A 20315-nucleotide genomic window follows, 5' to 3' on the forward strand; every position below is an offset into this window, starting at 1 on the left:
CAACATGTAAATGATAATAAAATGATATGTAAATGAGCACCTGCCATTTCTTGGCTGAGTGCAGGTGTGCTCTCCTGTTTCATGATGCAGATGGAGGACAGCTGTTGTTTTGGTCTCCCCTGTATGGGCCCCAGCATCTCCCAGCCACCACCTGGCTGACTTGTGGTATGCACTGTGCTTTCCCTCTGAAGGGCCACCAGCTCCTACTTCTGAATGCCCCTACATGGGGGATGGAGATGGGGACATGTGATCCAGACCTAGCCAGTCAGTTTGTTCCAACCCTCTGACCACAGTGATGGGGGAGTAGGGATTGTGACCCAAAGTGGTCGATTGAGATTTGCTCCCTAGGTTTTTGCTGGAACTATTAGGAAAGAGCATCTCTTTTTTTAGAGGGATGGGATATAAGCTGGAGCTGCTAGTGGCCATCTCTCATTGGGGAGGGCGAGGAAGATGGAACCCAGAAATGGAGACATACCTCTGATATCAAACACCTGGATCCAAAGTGCTTGAAGGAGTACACCTCCTGCCCTTCTCAGTCACATATGACAATAAACTCCAGTTTTTGTTTAAACCACATGGAATAGGGTTCCTGTTATTTGCAAGGGAAATAGTGCTAATCCAAGATATTTGGGGTCCCACAACTTTCCCAGAAATTAAAGTGAGAAGGAAGGGGACCAAGCTATAAGGAGATCTGCTACCTTACCTGATGAGATAATCACAAAATGCTATAATTCTTGTTATGTGTTGCCTCAAAAATCATATGTTGAAGCCCCCCCAATGTGGCTGTATTTGGAAATAGGTTCTGTGAAGAGGTAATTAGGTTAAATGAAGTCATAGGAATGGGGCCCTAATCCAAGATGACTGGTATCCTAACAAGAAAGGAGAGGAACACCACAGATGAGCATACAGAGGAAAGTCTGTGTGAGGATATAGCTAGATGTAGCTGTCTGCAACCAAGGGGAGAGGTCTCAGAAGAAACCAAATCTGTGACATCTTGATCTTGGACTTCCAGCCTCCGGAACCATCAGAAATAAATTTCTGTCTTTAAGTCATGCAGTCCTTGCTATTTTGTGATGGCAGCTGGAGGACACGAATACAAACCCCATTTCACAGACATGGAAACCCGTTCTGCCCATGCTCACACAGCTTCTTCAGGCCTGCCTGATGCCACAGTCATGCTGGCTCCATTGGACCTACAGTCCACACCTGCCCCTGCCCACAAGAACAAGGCCTCTGGTAGGAAATAACCAGTCTCTTTATTTGCAAGTGATTTACAGTTAGAAAACCCAGGAGGTGGGCCAGGATAGGGCATGGATGGCACTTGGGCTCCAGCAGGTCACTTGTCTGCTCGCACAAAGGAAGCAAAGACACTGTCCTTCCGGCTGAGCAGTTTCTCTGGTGTGTCGAACTCAAGGATGGCACCACGCTTCAGGACAATTACCAGGTCTGCACTCAGGATGGTGTGCACACGGTGCTGAATGGAGCAGAAGGGGGCTGGTTAGGGTGGTGGGGAAAGGGCGGGGCAACTGAAGGCTGGGTACTTCCTGCAGCTTGGAGGAGGCATGTGGCCAGAATGTCCTATTTCTGTGGCAACTGCCCTTTTCTGAGGGGGCTGCGATTCCAAGCCTTCCATCCACTAATGACATCCTCTCCCCTCACCCAGTCTCAGCTCTGCCTAACTATCCCCCATTTCCTATGGAGATGTAACCCTAGCCTAGCTCACAGGGCCTTGGGATGGGGCCCATGGGGTGGGGTGGGTGGAGGGGTGGAGCCTTGGAACTTGAAGAATAAGAGGGGAGGTCTGAGGGACAGGTGGGTACAAATCCTCCCCAAACCAAATCCTGCAATACAGAGTCCCTGCAAGCCCTCCAGACTCCTTGCCCTGCCCTGCTCCAGGGTCCCCTCTTAATTACCAGGCCCCAGTGAGCCCAAGGGCTGCTCTTTCTTTGGGTGTTCCCCCTGTACCCCATCAGTTGGCCCCTTACCGCAATGGTGACCACGGTACGGTCTGCGAAGGCTGTCATCACCACCTTCTGGAGGATGTTTTCCTGCCAGGTTGGAGCAGCAGCTGTTGGCTCACCTGCCCAGTGGATGTGGTCTGGCCTAGCTTTGGGGATGTGGGGCCCAGGGTTGTGGCCCAGCTCCTATCTGACCCAATCCTAGGCCCCCCCCCCCCCCATCTGGCCCTAGTCCACACAGGACTGACCAGGTTCTTCGCATTCAAGGTGCTCAGCTCCGTGCCTGTACATGTGCTATGAGCATATGTGGGGTGTGCTGTGTAGTGGGGGACAGGTGTGAAGTTTCTGTGGATCTGTGTGCAGCTTGTGTGTATATGGGTTGTGAATATGACCTAGGATTAGCTAGAGTCCCCAGTCTTTTGCCTCTTCTGCCACAAATGGCCTTAATGTTCAAGGGGCAACTTGAACTTCAGGGCTACTTTGTGCAAATTTCCCCCTAACACCTCCACCCTCTCCAAGACCCCCATCCTGTGGATGTGCCCAGGACCAACCGTGGCCATGTCGATGGAAGCGGTGGCCTCGTCCATGATGAAGATGCTGGTCTTCCTCACAAAGGCCCGTGCCAGGCAGAACAGCTGCCTCTGGCCCTGGCTGAAATTCTCCCCGCCTTCTGTGATGATGGCATCTGAAATCAGCCCCAAGTAGAGGAGCAGGGCTGAGTCAGTCCTGTGTTGTGAGTAGAGTAGATAGTGTGGCTGGGGGGTGTTGGGAGATGTTTGTACAGGAGCAAGTATGTGGTTGTGTGTGGTGAGTACAGGTATGTAAGGTTGCCATGTCTTACACAACAGGGGTGCCACTTGCGTGCATTACAACGAGAAGGGCACCCTCTGGAGTTGAGTGCTGCCGGGGCCCTGGACAGTTCTGGGAGGGGTGTGTGCATTGAGTGTGTATGTGCTCCACGTGTGGGGGCCTTGGTGGCCTGATTCTCTGAAGCCAAGGCTTGGTCAGCCTCTGCTGTCAAAGGGGCCGCAGCAAATACAGCAAGGCTCCGCCGACCACTGGGGTGGGGCAGAGTCTTCCCAGGAGCCTTGATGAGTGCCCTGTACTTGTGATTTCCAGTCTGGTCTCTCCTTTGTCTTTCTGGCAGAACTGGGCACGCAGTTGGACAGGGAAGGGCAGGGCTGAATCTACCGTCATGGTATCAGGGACTTTCAAGCTCTGTCTCACAGACAGAGGACCCCTACTGACCGCTCTGTGCCAGACCCTGAACTGACCAGTTGTGTGACTTGGGGCAAGTCACTTGACCTCTCTGAGCTCCTGTATGGTGAGAGGTAGGACTAAATGGTCTCTGGGGTCCTGCCAGACCTCAGATTCCAAACTCTGAACAAACCTAAGACATGAGTTTTCCCTCCCTAGCCCTTACAGACGTTCTTTAGTGCCCGACCAGCTGCTCAGCCAGCAGCAGTTACCAAGGCCCCCAGGCAGCGCCTTCACCACCAGCTTCAACTGGGCTATCTCCAGGGCCTCCCACAGGGTGCTGTCAGAGCACTTCTTCTCTGGGTCCAGGTTAAATCTGGAGGGTGACACAGAAAGCCCCCTTAGGGAGGGGAGGAGGTTCTGGTTCCATCCCCAGGGGACTTGCAGAGGGTGAGGCTGGTGAAGGGAGCAGTGATTGAGAACTGATTGACTTGTGGGTCTTGCTGGGAGGTGGGCACTAAGGCGGTGACATCCCAGACCTAAGGGTTGGGGTACCCCTAGGGACCAGTGCCCAGGCCTAATGGGAAAGAGAAGAGCACGAGTGTAAAACTCCTCTGAAGAACCCCTTGTGCCTAGAGCCTGAGCAGGCAGGTGGGTACCCAGCTAAGGGCTCCTGGCCTTGTCCACCCGTCCTCTTTGTGCTCCGGATTGGATGGATGGAGCTGTGAGGCCTGCGCGGGGCGATGGGGCTCACCGGATGGTGCCACTGAAGAGGACAGGGTCCTGCAGGATGATGGAGAGGCGCGAGCGCAGGGTGTGCAGCGGCAGCTTGGCGATGTCGATGCCGTCGATGACGATGCGCCCTGCACGGAGACCACGTTAAGGCGGGGCACCATGGGAGGGAATGGTGGTGCTGGGGACCAGTTCAGCCTGTGACGTGGGTCTCGCTGAGGATGCAGGGGAAGACAGTGACTGCTAGGCCTCCTGTGACATCTGGCCATACACCGGGACTGAGGTTTTGTCTGGGCTGTGGGTACCCGTGGGGCGCCGGCCATCCCACTCACCTTCGAACATGTCCACCATGCGGAAGAAGGCGAGAGAGAAGGAGGACTTCCCACTGCCTGTGCGACCACAGATCCCAATCTGGAAAGAGAGCGGCAGGTATGCTATGGGGGCATTGGGAGCCTCTGGTGTGAGCTATGGGAGTGTGCAGGGCTGGGGGTCACCGTGTAGCTTCTTGTCCTGGCTTTCTCACCAGCTTCTGTTTGGCCAGGTCTGGGCCCTGGGTTTGGGCTTATTTCCTGCAGTGAGTGGGTCCAGAGGGGGCTTCCATGGGGACCCGCAAGCAAGTGAAGGGTGTAGATGTCCATTTGCCTGGGCCTGGGTGTGGGCCTGGTTGTGCCTGGTACTTGGCTGCAGGGTCGTTGGGGGCACTAGTGTGTGTCTATGTGCTTGGGTGTGGCAGGAGGGCCTGGGGTGGCTGAGTGTGGTGTGCAGGGATGTGTCTATGTGTCCCACCTTAAACTGGAGCCATCTCTGTCCGCATCGCTTCCTGGCCCTTGGGTACCAACAGAAATGACAATAAAGAACGAATACAGAGACAGAGATAGTAACAAAGAGATGGAAGGAGAGGGGTAGTGGCAGAGAGAGCAGAGTGGGGGTGAGGAAGAGGGAATCAGTCAGAGAGGCGGGTCAGAGGGCCAGACAGGCTCCCTCCCCAGGACAAGGGTGACCTCACACTCTGCCCCTAGGCCCCTGCTCTGAAGCTCAGGGGGCAGTGCCCTGGGAGAGGCTTGACCATTTGCACTGGGCTAGGGGTGCTGACGAAGCCCCTTTAAGCAGGGATATCCTCCTTGGTCGGCAGGAGGAAAAGGGAAGAGGGAGGGGAGAGGTGGGCTGAGCTGTGTCAGGTGAGGGACCTGGGGGCTCTGAATGGGTGTGAGGCCTGAAGGGCCCTAGAGGGCTATGAGGTGACTTTGGGGGCTGCCAGCCCTGTGCCCTCCTGTCCTGACCTTTTGTCCTGGGGAGATGAGGGCATTGACATGCTTCAGCACAGGCTTCAGGGAGCTGTCGTAGCGCACACTCAGGTTCTGGATCTGGATCTTCCCTTGGTCCGGCCAGTTCTTCGGGATCAGCGAGGGTGCTGGGGGCCGGGCTGGGGGTCAGCCACCAGGCAAGGGCCACAACTGGTGTCCAGGAGTGCACCCTACCCCCAGGTTCCCTCCTGGTCCCCTCAACCCAAACACACCCCTCCTCCTGGCCTTCTCCCCAGAAGCCTTCCTGCACCCCTCACCCAGCAGTCCCTCGTAGCTCTCTGCCTCAGTTTTCAGGAGCCCATGGATGCGCTTCACAGCCCCCAGCTGGATCTCCATGTCTGCCAGGTTCCTCACCATCCAGTTGAGGTAGTTGGACACCTGTGGGGAATGAGGCGGTCACAGTCAGTGACCATTTGGTGTCCTATCCTTGGCCACCAGGATGCTCTTCTTATGGCTGAGGAGGGGTCAGGGCCCCCAAAATCTTCTGCTGCCCACTGGCTGGCTGTTCAGGGTGGCCCCTCCTAGAGACATGGGGAGGGTTACAATGAACACGTTCCTTAACCACCATCCGTCTGGGGCCTGGGCCCTGGGAGAAGAGGCAGGACCCTGCCATCAGCTGTCCTGCCCGCATGGTCCCTCTGGCATCAGTTCAAAGCAGCTTGGGGTAAGGCCTGGGGGGTATCTCATTTGGAAAAGGTGCCCTGGAATTCCCTGAATGCGGTTTCTGTCCCTCCTCTGACATAGCCCACTGCCACTCACCATTAGGGCGTAGGTGAGGCCCAGGCCCACCAGGCCAGCAGAGAGCTCCCTGTGCAGGGAGTTGGAGATGGAGGTCACAGCCGCGATGAGGACCACACATGCACCAATGTACTCCTGTGGAGGGATGGGAGCTGGCCTGGGCCCTCGGGGGTTGAAGCCACAGTGTCCTCCCCACTTCTCCTTCAGGCCAGAGAGTAGCTCAGCTGAGACTCACCCCCAGCCCCCAAACTCACGTAAACGTCAGCACACACAAGAGGCCTGTGAAGGCCAGAGCCCCGGGAGACAATGAGTGCACATAGCATGTGCTCCCTGTGCTCCTTAGTCAGCTGTACACATGCCTCGCCAGCTGGCCCACATGTACACAACGTGTCAAATGACTCACTTCAGACACATACTGGGTATCAGTTAAACACATACCTATTCTGACTGTCCGAATACACCTCAGATACCCAGTCCCCAGGCAATAATAGGGAGAAGGGGGGGCTCTGATCAGACCCTGGGAGGACCACCAGGGCTGGGAGAGGCAGGAGGCCTCGGTGCCCACCCTGTGTGCACACCCGAGCTGGTGGTGTTCCATACCGCTTCCCACCCTCTGGTCCATGTCTGGCCCTTGCTCTGCAGGCTCCACACCCTTTCAGAAGGCCCTGGCCTAGGCACTTGCCATGCGGACTTCTAGCCATCTGTTGGCAGCCGTGAGGAAGAGGGAGGCAATGTTGTTGGAGTCTGTGTATTCGAGGAGCTTCTGCTGGAACCGGGCCTCGTACCTGGAGGGAGGATGAGGATGGTCTGAGGGAATAATCTTGGCCCATGTAGCCTCTGGGAACCTCCCCGACCCTCTGAGGTGAATGAGATCTCTCTGTTCAAGGAACTCTGGAGGCTCCTTTCCCAACCTCGCGCCCTCACGCTCTCCTGCGGCTACTGCACACGGACCTGTCTCCTCTCTCTGACCAGCCTGGGCTCCTTGCATCACTCTCTTGGCCCCCAACTAGACCTGGCTGGCATGGCCAGGCCCAGAGGAGGGGCAGAAGCACTTGTTTGATGATGGATGACGGAATGAATGGCAGCCGTCTCAGCACTGGTCTCAGGGACGCAGCTGAGGGGACTCAGAGGGACTAGAGACAAGCCTTGGTGAGTGGCATTTGCTTTTCACTCCTAGAAGGTGTTTATTCTGCTTTGGTTGGTTATTTCTGGGTGGAGGGCCTGAGACTGAACCGTGTGTAAGGAGAGTAAAGGGAGTCTCTGAGGTGTGAGGGGCGTGCATTTGCACAGCCACTTGGTGGATGTGTGTCTGAGGCGAGTGTGAAACCACATGTCTGAAGGCCTTGATTAAGTGCGTGTAGAAGATGTGTGTGAGAGTGCCCATGTGCTTGACGGGAGAGTCCGCAGGGTATGTGAGTGGTCTGAGGTGTGAGTATGTGAGGGTGTGTGTGAGCTTCTGTGGTGGGTGGGTGTTTGGGGCCATGTGGACCCAGGTTGGAGTCTAGTCCATTACTTACTGGCTGTGTGTCAAGACTGAGACTCGGTTTCCTCATCAGATGGTAATAGTTCCTACATGGACTGCCACAACCTCTGAGCCCAACATTGAGCCCAGTGCTGGGTACTCTTGAAAGTTTTGGGGGGAGAGGCAGGGCCTCCTAGAAAAAAGAAGAGGTCAGGCTTGGGTTCCAGCCCAGCACCAGCTCTCATGACGGTGTAGCCTTGAATTGGTTACTCAGCCTCTCTGGATCTCTGCTCTTCATTTTAGTATGGGGCTGCAGTAACTCTGCTGTGGGGCTCTTGTGAGGATTGATGCAATAGCATACATACAACACTTAGCACAGGGCCTGGCACTTGGCAAGTGCGCAATCAATAAATGCTACTTAGCTTTCAACAGGGTGGGCTGCTGGGCAAAAGCCAGTGAATTAAACACATCCAAGGGATTCTTATGAAGTAGTTCATTCATTTAAAAACCACCCACTGTGTTAGTGCAGTGTGTGGGAAGCCTTGCTGGACAACAGTTCCACTGGCCAACCACAGGCTAAGTCTGGGGCTAGTTACGGGATTCTGGGATTCACTTGGATCCTACCGAGAGGGTCTGGCTGCCCTAGGCCCAGCCTGAAGGCCTCCAGGACACCAGTTATAAGACAGACATCACCAAAAGTTAGAGTAGAGGCTAGGCCCATGGGTGTCGAGGGGTCTGGACCTTGAAGGAGCTGGGGAAGTTCAGGTTTGAGAAGGAGAGGAGACCCTAGAATCACTTGCCAGGCTCCAAGGAGTTTCTGGATAGAAGACAGCACAGGCTTGCAAGGGGGAGGGAGCAGAGCCAAGGCCACTGTGGAGCTCTGCTTTCCTTTTCTTTACTCAGGCAAGTCCCCTAAATGGATCTCCCACTGGTCCCAGATGTCCCAGGGCTGGACACCTTGGACCTGGCACCTCTCCCAGGGCTGCAGCTGGACTTTGGTGGGGAGAAGATGGAAACTTCCCTGGACCCTCTCTGCTGGTCCTTGGGCTCTAGGGTTACTCTTGGACACAGGGCTTGGTGTTACATGGCTCCTGTCACACCCTGCACAGTTGTGCCATCCTAAAAATAACCTGGAATCACTCTCTGGTTGAGGCTTAGATACCAGAGCCCAACTATCTGGGTCAGGGGTTTCTGACCTGTCTTTCTGGAGGAGAGATGCCTTAATACATCTGATGGAGACTAGGGAGGGGAGCAACAGCCCCCTCCACTCCCCAGGCAGCCTCGGATGCTCCCGTCCAGCCTAATATCACAGCTCAGTGTGGCAAGAGGATGGCAGGGGCACTAAAGTTTTCAGGGCATTCCTTCAGCCTCATGAACTCTATCTACCCTTTGAGTCCTAGCTCCATTGCTACCTCCTCTATGAAGCCTTCCATGACTGCTCTCCCCTCATGTACTCCCACAGTTTGTGTCCCCCTTTCTTTCAGAGTACCTGTCACATGGGTTTGTCCTGACTTGCTCAAAGCCTGTACTTAAATGCCTCTAGGGAAAGGGCTCATCTGACTCATCTCTTTTAGTGCCTGGCATGGGGCTTAGCACATGGTGATTGCTCAGTAAAGTTTGTTGGATGAATGAGCATGTTCAATTCTGGGCTCTGTATGGCCTTACACAAAGCAGTTATATAACCTCTCTGAGTCTCAGTTTCCTTATCTGAGAAATGGGAATAGTCATTGTCATCACCTCTGATTGCAGGGCAGAATGAATGAGATTAGCATGGAAAGAACTCAGCATAGTATTTGGCTTATAGGAGATTCTCAATCAAAGATGGCTTCATGCTTGACTATATGATGTAAGGGCCTTTCTAGCATTGATATGTAAGTACTTGCCCCAGCCTTGTTTTTTTTGAAATTCCACCATAGTTCACAGAGGGCTGGCTGTGGGGCTGAGATTTTCCTCTCTGGATCACACAGTGGAGCCCACCTGGCCTGACCCCGCTGGTGGACATCATCTGGGCCTTGAGGTTTGAGAAGGGGCTGGGAGATGTATGTCCTGAGCCTTCCTAAGTGGAGCCCTGAGAATTGAATCTCATAACCTGTGACCCTGCCCACCCTCCTCCCCAGGGTGAATTTGGTACCTGAAGGCCCGAATGGTGATGAGGCCTTCCACGGTTTCAGCAAAGTGCGAGAGCAGTGGGAGCTGGGTGGTGTCGTCCAGTTGCTGCAGGTCCCTGTGCCAGGGGAGAGGAGGGGAATGGTTAGGAGGGCAGGCCAGGGCTCAGCCTGGGTCTGAATCCTAGCTCACCCCTTCGACCATGTGGGCAAATGGCTTCACCCCTCCAGACTCAGTCTCTCACCTGTGAAGAGGGAAGTCAATGGTACCACCCCGTCAAGCAGTTGTGAGGACTGGACAGATTGTTTCTGTAAAGTGCTTGACTAGCCTGCTGGCACAGTTACCGCTATCCTGGGCATCACCTGCCTCTCATCCACATCTCTGTCCCTGCACTTCTGCTGCGCAGCCCCTCTCTGCAGTGAGGCTGGACAGGCAGTGTTAGTTCCTTTCACAGGTGAACAACCTGAACCTTGAGACAGCTGTCAAAAGAATAGGAAGGCGACTAAAGCTTCCAGGCCCCTCCCCAAGAACCACAATAACTTTCAGCAGATCACAGAATCTAAAGAGCTCCTTGAGGGGGCAAGGCCAGCAGTTTCCATGGAAATAGAATTGCTCCTGTTCTCTACAGCTGCACCTTGACAAGTGCATTAGTGCTGGGGAGGCCAGGTTGGGATGCAGGAAGCAGCTTTCCTAGACTAACCATCTCCAGGGCCACAGCGGGTGCCAGGGGAACAGGGCAGTTTCTCTGGCAGAAGAAATGGACTTTGTGGAACAGCTTGTGCAGTGTTTAAAAAGCCACCATGACTGCCCTAGGTCATTCGGCTCAATGTTTAGCACATCGGCCCTGGGACTGAAGGGTGGATGTTTGATTCTGGCCAAGGACACGTACCTCGGTTGCAGGCTCAATCTCTGGCTCTGGCCAGGGCGTGTGCAGGAGGCAACCAATCGATGTGTCTCTCTCACAACCATGTTCCTCTCTCTCTCTCTCCCTCTCCCTCCCGCTCTCTCTCTCTCTCTCTCTCCCCCTTCCACTCTCTCTGAAAACCAATGGAAAAAATATCTCAGGTGAGGATTATAAAAAGAAAAAGCCACTGTGATTTTTGTGACTATTAATGTATTATGGGTACATTGTGGGTACCATTTATACAAATCTGGACCCTTGTGGTCAAGGCAATTGAGGCCAAGATGTACCTAAATTTAATTATTATTGCTAATTAGCATTTTGACTTGGGAAAGGTGCTTAACCTTTCTGACCACAACCTGTAATAAGAAATACATTTTATATCCCAACACACCCCTACACCACCCAAACAAAGCTTTCATGAAGCAAAGCTCACTGGTACTATGTGAATGCAGTCTGATATCTTCCATTCTATTTCTTTTATTTTTAAATGCTGATTGTGATCTATCATACTGATTTCATGACCAATGGCTAGGTTGTAATTGGCAGCTTGAGAAATGCTGGCCTAGAGTTTCTTTAAAACTGTCCCTATAATTCTTTGAATCTAGGAGTTAAATAGAACCACTCCTGGAAAAAAATTCCTAGAGAATGTTCTTAGAAAATTGTGAGGAGAAAAGAGGCATGAGTGTCTCCAAGGCCCCCAAGGGCGAATGTGATCATGAGAACGGCAGTGATAGACTCCCCCGTGGTGCTGAGGCTTACAGCCCTGCTCCGGACCCACGTGGCTGCGAGGTGTGGCTGCCATAACACCCCTCACATCAGGTGCCCTCTGACTTCACCCATCAGCAATCTGCCTGGTCACTGGACTCATACAACCCTCCTGGGAAGCGTTTTGGCAAAATGAATGAAGGGCATAAGCACGCATACACCCTGACCCAGCAGCTCCATTTCTGACCGTCGCTCCCAAGGAAACAGTCCAGATATTAGCTGCAGTGTGCGTGCCGACACTTGGCTACATTAGGATAGTGGGATACGAATATTTCATTTCCTTCACGTCTATCTTCCTTTCGTGGGGAACAGGACTCTACTTCTTTCATGATAAGGACCCTAAGGAGATTAGCAAACAGTCCATTGCAAGCGCCTCCTATCCCCCACCCCACCCCCAACCTCGGAGGCTGGCAAATGATGACAGCACCTGGATGCCACCCGGAAGTACTTCTGGATGAAGTAGCACACGATGGCCAGGGGCAAGAGGGCCACCAGGAACACAGGTGTGACATAGGAGATGACGGCCAGGGCTGAGACACAGAGCAGGGTGGAGCGGCTCAGGCACTCCAGGGTCGATGGGATGTGCTGGGGCGGGGAGAGGGAGAGAGGGAGGTGAACTTCGGTATTGATGATGTTCAGTGTGTCACCTGCTGCCTGGTTTTGCTCCTCACGTTATTACAGGCACATGCTTTATCTCTGCAGCCACACTGTGGGCTCCCTGAGGCAGGAGGCAGGGCTTTGCTTTCTCACTATCTAGTGCGAGGGTAAAGACCACAGGCTGAATCAAAATAAATATTCCCCACGAAACCAGTCACCTTGGTTCAGAATATGCTGGACCCTTACTGGAGTGAGCCAGGGGGCTCCTGGATGGAAGCCAAAGGGATGTGGTTTCCCTCAGCCTTATTTTGAGAGCCTCATGGGGGGCAGGGGGGCACTGAGGCAGCACTATAATCAGATTGGGGCCCACTGAGTTCCTCCCCCAGGGGTCACCTGATCTGGGGAATCCAGCAACAGACAGGGGCCTGGCCTCTCTCTGAACTGGAGAAATGGGTCCCAGTCCTGTACCTGGTCGATGGTATTACAATCAGATGAAAATCTGTTCAGGATGCTTCCAAGGGGTGTAGTCTCAAAAAACCTAAGAGACAACGAGAAGAAGTTACTCATTTGTTTATTGATTTCTTTTCTGTTTATTGAATGAAGATAGTTATTTCTTTCATTTTGGTGTCTCTGGAGTCATCCCTGGGTCTAACTTTCCAGGTGTGGTGGCCTTTGCAGATCTGTAGACATCTGGCCTGAGTGTCTGAGAATTCCCACAGCAGCCCAAACGGGTGCTGGCCCCTCGCTGGCCTCTCTTACTATCAAGTCCATGTGTGACCACTGCCACCTTCCTCAGCTGCTCTCTAGGCCTGACTCACTCAGCAGTTGTCCTCCCAGGGACATAGAGTCCTCTCCAGAGGGACAATCAGTCAGGGGAACAGGGCCCTGGGGACAGACTGTCAGCTGGCTGACCCTGCAAGGCCACTCTGGCTGTCATCACTCTAGCTGTGACACAGAACCAGCCCAACCCCAACCAGAGTATTTCAGAACCACAGATCTGGGACAAACAGAAGGTAAGTAAACATTGAGGCCATGTCTCTGGGCCACAGAGAGCTGAAGAGGCTGACAAATAAATAATGTAGTCAGATGGTGAGGTCTGGCATTGACAAGCGTGGGCCCACATGACCTGTTTGCCTGTTGTGTTTTTAAGCCGAATCGGCCGGCCAGTTGGGCAGTGACTTCTTTTACACCAAGTGGTCTCTGGGGGTTTTATCCATGTCATTACAGATTAGAGCAGCTACACCATGTCCCTAGTGCAGAACCTGCAGGCTGGCTGAGGGAGGACAGAGAGGAGGGGGACAGCTGAACCCGTGGGTGGAGGCGTGCTGATGGTACCTGCTCGGGGAAGAGAAACCAACATTTGCGCAGGGCCTGCGAACGCTCAGTTTGGAAGACCGCTGTGGCAATGAAATGAGTTAGCCATCTAAAATGCCTAGCACTGAGTCTGGCTGAGTAAATGCCAGTTTCCCTCTGCTTTCTGCACTGAGGGGGGCACTTATACACATATCTGAGTCTCCTTGAGTCTTGCCCAGCCGCTTGTGACAGAGATTGTATATCCCCATATTATAGATGGAACAACTGAGGCCCAGATAATACAGACTTGCCAACAGCCCCAGCATGGCGGGGGAGGGGGGGGTACCTCATGGGAGCCAGGATGATCCTGTTCAGCAGGCTGCGGTGCAACCTCTTGGCCACCTTCAGCCCTGTCCACTCTACTGTGACGGATGTGACCAGGCAGAGCACAATGCCCAGGCTGCAGAGCACTGTGAACACCATGGCGTAGACGGTCTGGTCGAGGGAGCATTCCTGGGCCAGGCAGAGAATGAGGCAGGGTCCTGGGGGTGTCCATGGCTCAGCCCTCTCCCCCCGGCCCCTGCCCTGGGGCTGCTGGCCCCACCTGGCTGAGGGAGCAGTTCCTTGCCGTGGGGCTCAGAGTCAGGGCGCTGTCGGTCCACTTGGCCAGCCAATAGTCGATGGCCACCAAGACCATGTGCTTGAGCAGCTGGGAGAAGACGAGCAGCGACAAGAGCAGGATGCCGGCAGATGACAGATACTTGGCGCAGGCTCGCCAGGGGATCTTGGCACGCTGGTGCAGCACTGACGACAGGTTGTCCTCTTCGTCACTCTCGGCTGCCTCCTCTGCAGGCCACAAGAACCCACCCTGTGGCTTCACATATCCCTCTGAGGGTGCACCAGGGGGTATGTTATCCCCACTTACAGATGGGAAGACTGAGGCACACAGAGGGGAAAGGGTAAAATCAAAGGCATACTACCTTAGCACCCTCAAAACCTCAAACCTTAGTCTCCCAGTGAATGGTCAGACCTCAGGCCATGATCTCACTCCCAGTCTCACTGTCTGTCTGTACCTTCCTCCTCTTCCTCATCCTGTAGGAGGCCATCTCTCGAGGACATGGCCCGGGGCAGGCCCTGGGGTGGCTCTGGGAGTTTTCTCTCCATGATGGTCTCCTGGAAGATAAAAGGGGTCTGGCTAATGTCCTCTGGTGTGCAGAGGGGAAGAGAAGATGGGGGCAACCACCCCTGGTAATGAACAGTGTCAGTTTCCAGGCTGCCCCTGCCTATGGGAAGGTCCACATGGACACATGTTTGTATTGCCTCCCCCTGCATCAGTTAACAGCATCCCAATGTCCCTGGGGGAGTCCACCTCTTCCCTATTCTTAGTCTCTTGATTTGGGTGAGCTGGTCATTCTCCCTGGCTCCAGGGGTGGGCATATGACACAGGACTGGTCAATCCTCACATTCCACATCCCTGCCCACAATGATTAGTTCAGAGGTGGGCATATGACTAAATTGGACCAATAAGAGTCAGCCTTGGGACTTTTGCTAAACAAGTCTGAAAGAGGCACTCTCTTTCTGACCGTTGTTGATCGGTGAAGAATGTAAGCCCTGAGACTGCAAATGGCCCTTACTGCTACCATGGGAATGAAGCTGATTTGAGGGGAGCAGAGCCAAGGGATGGGGAGAAACAGATCCATGATGACATTGTTTAACTGCCGGGATCTAGCTCTACCTGAAGCTATGACACCCTGGACTTTCTGGTTTCATGAAACAATAAATCCTTAACTTCCCCATTTTTTTATTTGTTTAGCCAGTTTGAGTTGATTTTCTGAAACTTTGTAAACTAAGGATAAGGGGAAGGCATTCACCTGACTCTGCCCTGGGTAGTGGCTCTCCTCTGATAGGAGCATGTTTATACTCAGCTCTCATATCTGTCCTTTGGGGGGGTTTCCTGGGGCCATTGAGGGCAGGAAGGCCTTTATGAGGTTAGTTCTATCAGAACCTTCCTCTCAGGGGGTTGCCTGGCCATAGGATATACCCACCTTCTCCAGCTCTTGGTCCTGTCGGTTCATGAGGGTCTTCCAATGCTCAAAGAGCTGGCACTCAGACCTCTGGAAGTCCTTGAGCGTGCCTTCCCTCTGGATGGTGCCATCCTTCATAGCGATGATCTGAAAAAGCAGAAACAAACTCTGCTGAGGGCTGGCTGGGGATATGGAGTGGAGGTCACACCCCGCCTGATTGAGGAGTCGGAGGTGGACCTACACACATTCATGCCCCACCACAAATGGCTTCTGATTCGTCCACTGCAGTGAGTTGGTAGTGATAACCTACCCTCACCAACACACTCCCAGAATTTAGAGTTTGGTACATCTGGGGGGTAATTCCCAATGGTTGCCCATGATTGATAGGAGGGTTTGCAGAACAACTTGGTGCATCCTGGTCAAGCTGTCTGGTTATCTGCAAGGCAGCTGTGGCAGCTGGTTTTATACACTTAATGAGCTAATTGAATACTATCCTTAGCTCCTCCTGACAGCAGGTCTGAGAGGTTCCACCAGCTTTTACAAAGCACCTGTTGGTCTAAGTGTGTATGGCCACGCCTCTTTGAAATCGATAAAACTTATTTTATTTGAAACACTCGTATTTCACACTCATGTAGACTCGTGATTAATTCAGACACTCACCCCTGTTTCTCTCACCCTCACAGACCCCATAGGGGGTTTAGGGAGGGGTGCCGGGAGTCCTATCCACTGACATTTCAAAAAACCAGGCACCTCCATGCTTGCCTTCTTTGGATTAGGGATTGTCCTGCACTGTCTTGTCAGGGTCACTATGAAAACTCAGACATGAACCTGCACCTGTTTTAATAACTTTTTCTTTTTAATTTGGATTTTTTCCCCTTTTTCATAGTGGAGGGAAGGTCTTACTACATGTAGAAGGTAGGCTTGTTTGGGGGGAACTAGAAGGGCCATTTGGCACAGGCCTGAAGCTCAGGGAGGACCTCGATTTTCAGGGGCAAATTTAAATAGGGGTCAAGCAAGGCCCAGATTTCAAAAGTCACGATTTCCAACTTAAAAATTAAGTGCTTTCCAATGAATTAAAAAGTAACTATGTCTACATGTTGAAGAGAATGGGGATTTTGTTAATGTGGGGTTTCACAAAATTGCATTCTACTGATAATATAGAAGTTTCTGTTGCTACTGCTATTGTTTGTTTTCATCTTGTCCTAATTTGAATCTGACCCACTGAGTGGCAGGAAGCTGGTTTTCTCATCCAGTGGGTACTCCGCAAAGCCAGAGGGATGAGACATCCAACTGAGCAGGAAACAGAAGGTAGGAATTAAATGTCTGCTTCATTATGAAACTTCTTTGTGCCAGCCCCTGTGGTATTCAGGCCAGGATGGGGAATGTCTGCAGCTCTAGGTGATACCAAACCCTTGGGTTGCGCAGGTCTCCCTGATCTGCCCAGTCTGCACGAAGCCATCTGGCGCTGAGCTCTTCTGCTTGGTGGCCCTCAGCCATTGCTATGAGACATCTGATTAACTCCTTTGAGGATATCAGACTGCCTCTCCTACCTCAGCCCTCCACAGCTTGACCTCCTTGTGGCCCCTCACCCAGTCTGCGTGTGGCAGGTACTGTAGCTTATGGGTCACTAGGACCACTGTCCTCTTATCATCTCTGAGGAGTTCGAGGATCCCGGCCTGCATCAGGTGGTCACTCAGATGGACATCCAGAGCTGAGAAGGGGTCATCCTGGACAGAGGGGAGAAGGCAGGGGCAAGTGTACAGGGAGGGGGTGACAGTGAGTACAAAAACCAGCAGAGTTATATCAGTTCTGGTCTAGGAAATGACACTAATTAGCTGTGTGACCTTGGGCAATATGCCTAAGCTCTCTGAGCCTCAGTTGCCTCATCTTAAAATGGGGCTGTTATCAGTTACCATTCTCAAACAGCTCTTATCACAGTCATTTCCTGATTCCTGCTAAGTTAAGTTTCCCTGGGGAAAAATTCTGTGATCAACTAGCAATGTCTGCTGTGGGCATGAGATGGGAAGTGGCAGCACACATTCCATGTACTAGTCATTCTTATAGTCAGGCTGAGCACATACTGATAAGCTGGGGCTCTCCTACAGGGAGGTGGCCTGTAACTACTACTTGCCTTTCCTCATGGCTACTGCGAAGCTCCGTGTGAAATCCACAGTGTGTCATTTGCACTATCTTTGTCTCAGTTTCCCCGTCAACAAGATGAATAAGTAAACTCTCTGGCAGGAGAAGATTTCCTGAAGGGGGAGGTAGCTGGGTGATTGTATGTGTGTGTGTGTGTGTGTGTGTGTGTGTGGGCAATGAGCCAGGGAGACAAGCCAAACACGAGGGCCCCTAGGGAGGTGCTGGCCGGTGCACTCACCAGGAAGACGACGTTGGTATGCTGGTAGAGGGCGCGGGCCACGCTGATGCGCTGCCGCTGACCACCAGACAGGTTGATGCCCTGTCACCAAAGGGGAGGAAAGTTCATACCCTCATAGCCCTTCAGGAGGGACTCTCCTGGCACCTACTCAACTGTGAGCTTTTTGGGGTAGGGGCCTGGCTCTCTCTGTCTCTTGTTCCCCCTCCCTTTGCAGAGAAAAGGAACTTGTACATGTTTTACTGAATTCACTGGGAAGTGGGGAATATAATCTCCAAGACGTATGGGTGCTAGGGACCATCTGACCAGTGAAAACCAAAACAGAGGATGTCGGGTTTCACTGTATGTGAGGAGGACGGCCACGGGAGGATCCTACTGTCAGGCTTGTGGAGGAGGGGCCCCGCCTGGAGAGCAAACAGGAAGAACATGACCCTAACCCTCCATAGTGCTGGGGGAGCTCCTAGTATATACTCAGGGCATGAATGAAGGGGATGTCAGTCATCTCCAGCCTGGGAAGGTGCTAAGCTGACCTCTGCACCAAGCAGGGCTGGAAACTTGTCAAGGACAGCCACCAGCCTGGGCTCAAGGAGATCATTTTGATCATTTTGACTATAGGAAGCTCTGCAGGCTTCACCCTCTCTCATTTTCCAGGTACCTGCTCTCCCTGAGAAGGATCTTGGGGTCTGGTGGTGGTTGGGTGGGGAGCAAGGTAGGCTGAGGTCCCTGGTTTTGAGAAAACTCCTTGAAGTCTCTACTAACCCGTTCCCCAATCTGGGTCTGGTCTCCATGGGGCAGGATGTCGATGTCTGGCTGCAGAGAGCAGGCTTCGATGACCATCTTGTACCTGGAGTGGGGTGGGGCGGGGACACAGCTGATCAGCCTGGCCAGAGAGGGGCCTGAGCACTTGCAGAGGGTCATTAGCCTCCAGGCAGCTGTGCCAGGGTGAGCAATGGCTTTAATGGGCCTCCTGCTTGGGTGCAAGCAAATACCATGTAAGCTTAAAAAAAGCTGAGGGCAGCACCTTACATGGGCTTAGAGCAAGTTAAATATTTGAAGGATGGAATTAGATGGCAGCAAATATGCCACATAAGTGACAAGAGAGGGCCCATGGACCCTGCGCAGTGGGAAAAGCGACAGTCAGAGCCCATGCTTGGGGCACTGCCAGAGAAAATTACTGCTGGTTGGTTTAGGCAGTAATGATAATGACTGGGCAAATATTTGCCCAGCCTGCTCCTCTCATCTTCACCTGGCAGGTGCCAACCAGGGTGCACAGAGGAGACATCAGAGTGTCTTGGTGACATGCACTTGGCTATCAGGCAGTTTTGGATTTGAGACCCATTTCTGTCACTAGGTGGCTGGGGGGCCTTGGGCAAGTTACCTAAGCTTTCTGAGCCTTAGTTTCCTCATCTGTAAAATGATAATAGTACCTGCCTACTGGGATTGTTGAGCATTAGAGGAAGTCACATGTACAGGGAGTTTGGCACCACACCTGGTAAGGGCTCAATCAATGTTAGTGGTTATTATTCACTGGAGGGAAAATAGTGCACAGGCTGAGGAGCTGGGGATAGGGAATCATGAGCACGAAGAATCCTGGGGAGCTTGGTCGTCCTTCCCACCAGCCACAGGAGAGGGCAGCAGGGCTCCTGCACCTCCCTCACCTCCCACCCTCCCACACAGGAGTTGGGCTGCCTGATGCCCAGGCACATCTGGATTGTTTCCAAATGGACCATATGGAACAGGCTGGAATCCAGATAAACAGGCTGGAGAGTGGACGGCTGGGTGTGGGAGACTGATGGAGGAGCAGGGCAGAGGGCTGGGGCACGGGGACTGGGGCACGGGGACTAATGCTGCCCATGATCAATTTCTCCCCTCCCCCAGCCCACCTCCCTCCAAGAGGCTTTTACCGTTGTTTGTTGAAGGGACTCTCAAAGGTGATGTTCTCCTCCACGGTGGCATTCAGCAGCCACGGTTTCTGAGAAGCATAGGCCACGGGGCCTCTCTTCCTGGGAAAAGCAGGGTGGGAGTAGGGAGGCATTTTCAGGCTCATTCTCAGAGGCAGTGGTCAAGATTATGGCTAGACTAGAGCAAGGGGACGGGGCAGCGCTAGGGTGGGGAGGTACAGTTGACAGAAATCTGCCCTTTTGGTCCCTGGTGGCCTCTCCTTCCCCAGGGCCTGAGGCAGGCTTGGATGTCAGGTCTTAGCAGACGGGGGGACCTCGACCCTTCCCTGCCCTGCACCCCATGTGCCCTACCCCAATAGTCTGTACTCCTTCCTGAGTCTCTACCCAGAGCCCAGGAGGAAACCAAGTAAACACTGCACCCCTGGTTTCCTCCTTCTTTGAGTAGCTCTCAAACCATTCAGCTTTGACGTTAGTAGGTAACTCTCCACATGGAGCTTTTAAAAAAAGCGGAGCCAAGGAAGCAACATTTAGTGTGATGCAATTTTTGGAGACCTCCCCAAGTTAAAAAAGGAAAGGAAAAGATGAGCTCCAGACAAAAATGACCTGGTGGGAAGGAGCCATCTGATGCATAGCGGCTTCCAAACTACCCCTTGGGGGCACAGAACTCCACGGCCTCCTCTCGGCAGCTGCGTGGGGCCTGGGGGCTGCCCTCCACAGCTCGCTGGCTCTCTTGGCCTGAGACCCCTTGAGGAAGCCTGCCCCAGAGGGCAGGTGCTCCCAGGACACAGTACCTGACGTCTGCCTCTGCTGCCGACTCCTTCTCTGGGCTGCAGCAGGGGGAAAAAGACGCACCTTCAGGGTTCACATGAGTGGACTGAGCTCTCCACAGCCATTTTTAGCTCTCTCAAACCCAGCACGAGTGTCTTTATCATCCCTGTGACCAAGCCTGCAGCCACAAAT

General features: G+C 53.2%; 1 protein-coding gene across 1 annotated transcript in view; it reads right to left on the bottom strand.

Annotated features, from left to right (window-relative positions):
• Window positions 1–1238: 1238 nt before the first annotated feature.
• ABCC8 (ATP binding cassette subfamily C member 8) overlaps window positions 1239–20315 on the bottom strand; it is a 62611-nt gene continuing 43534 nt past the window's right edge. Inside the window, exons 18-39 of the mRNA XM_081152762.1 lie at window positions 20147–20182; window positions 19359–19457; window positions 18214–18298; window positions 17458–17538; window positions 16670–16807; window positions 15102–15227; window positions 14130–14229; window positions 13661–13902; window positions 13403–13569; window positions 12232–12301; window positions 11594–11751; window positions 9523–9615; window positions 6612–6714; window positions 5951–6064; window positions 5449–5569; window positions 5168–5298; window positions 4220–4298; window positions 3910–4018; window positions 3428–3531; window positions 2510–2643; window positions 1986–2048; window positions 1239–1474 (exon numbers count right to left, since the gene is read on the bottom strand). Coding sequence (XP_081008888.1) covers window positions 1337–1474; window positions 1986–2048; window positions 2510–2643; window positions 3428–3531; window positions 3910–4018; window positions 4220–4298; window positions 5168–5298; window positions 5449–5569; window positions 5951–6064; window positions 6612–6714; window positions 9523–9615; window positions 11594–11751; window positions 12232–12301; window positions 13403–13569; window positions 13661–13902; window positions 14130–14229; window positions 15102–15227; window positions 16670–16807; window positions 17458–17538; window positions 18214–18298; window positions 19359–19457; window positions 20147–20182 — 2491 coding nt within the window. The 3' untranslated portion in view covers window positions 1239–1336. The remainder of the gene's footprint in view (window positions 1475–1985; window positions 2049–2509; window positions 2644–3427; window positions 3532–3909; window positions 4019–4219; window positions 4299–5167; window positions 5299–5448; window positions 5570–5950; window positions 6065–6611; window positions 6715–9522; window positions 9616–11593; window positions 11752–12231; window positions 12302–13402; window positions 13570–13660; window positions 13903–14129; window positions 14230–15101; window positions 15228–16669; window positions 16808–17457; window positions 17539–18213; window positions 18299–19358; window positions 19458–20146; window positions 20183–20315) is intronic.

Source organism: Miniopterus schreibersii, assembly GCF_964146895.1.
Source record: "Miniopterus schreibersii genome assembly, chromosome: 12".
Taxonomy (NCBI): Eukaryota; Metazoa; Chordata; class Mammalia; order Chiroptera; family Miniopteridae; genus Miniopterus; species Miniopterus schreibersii.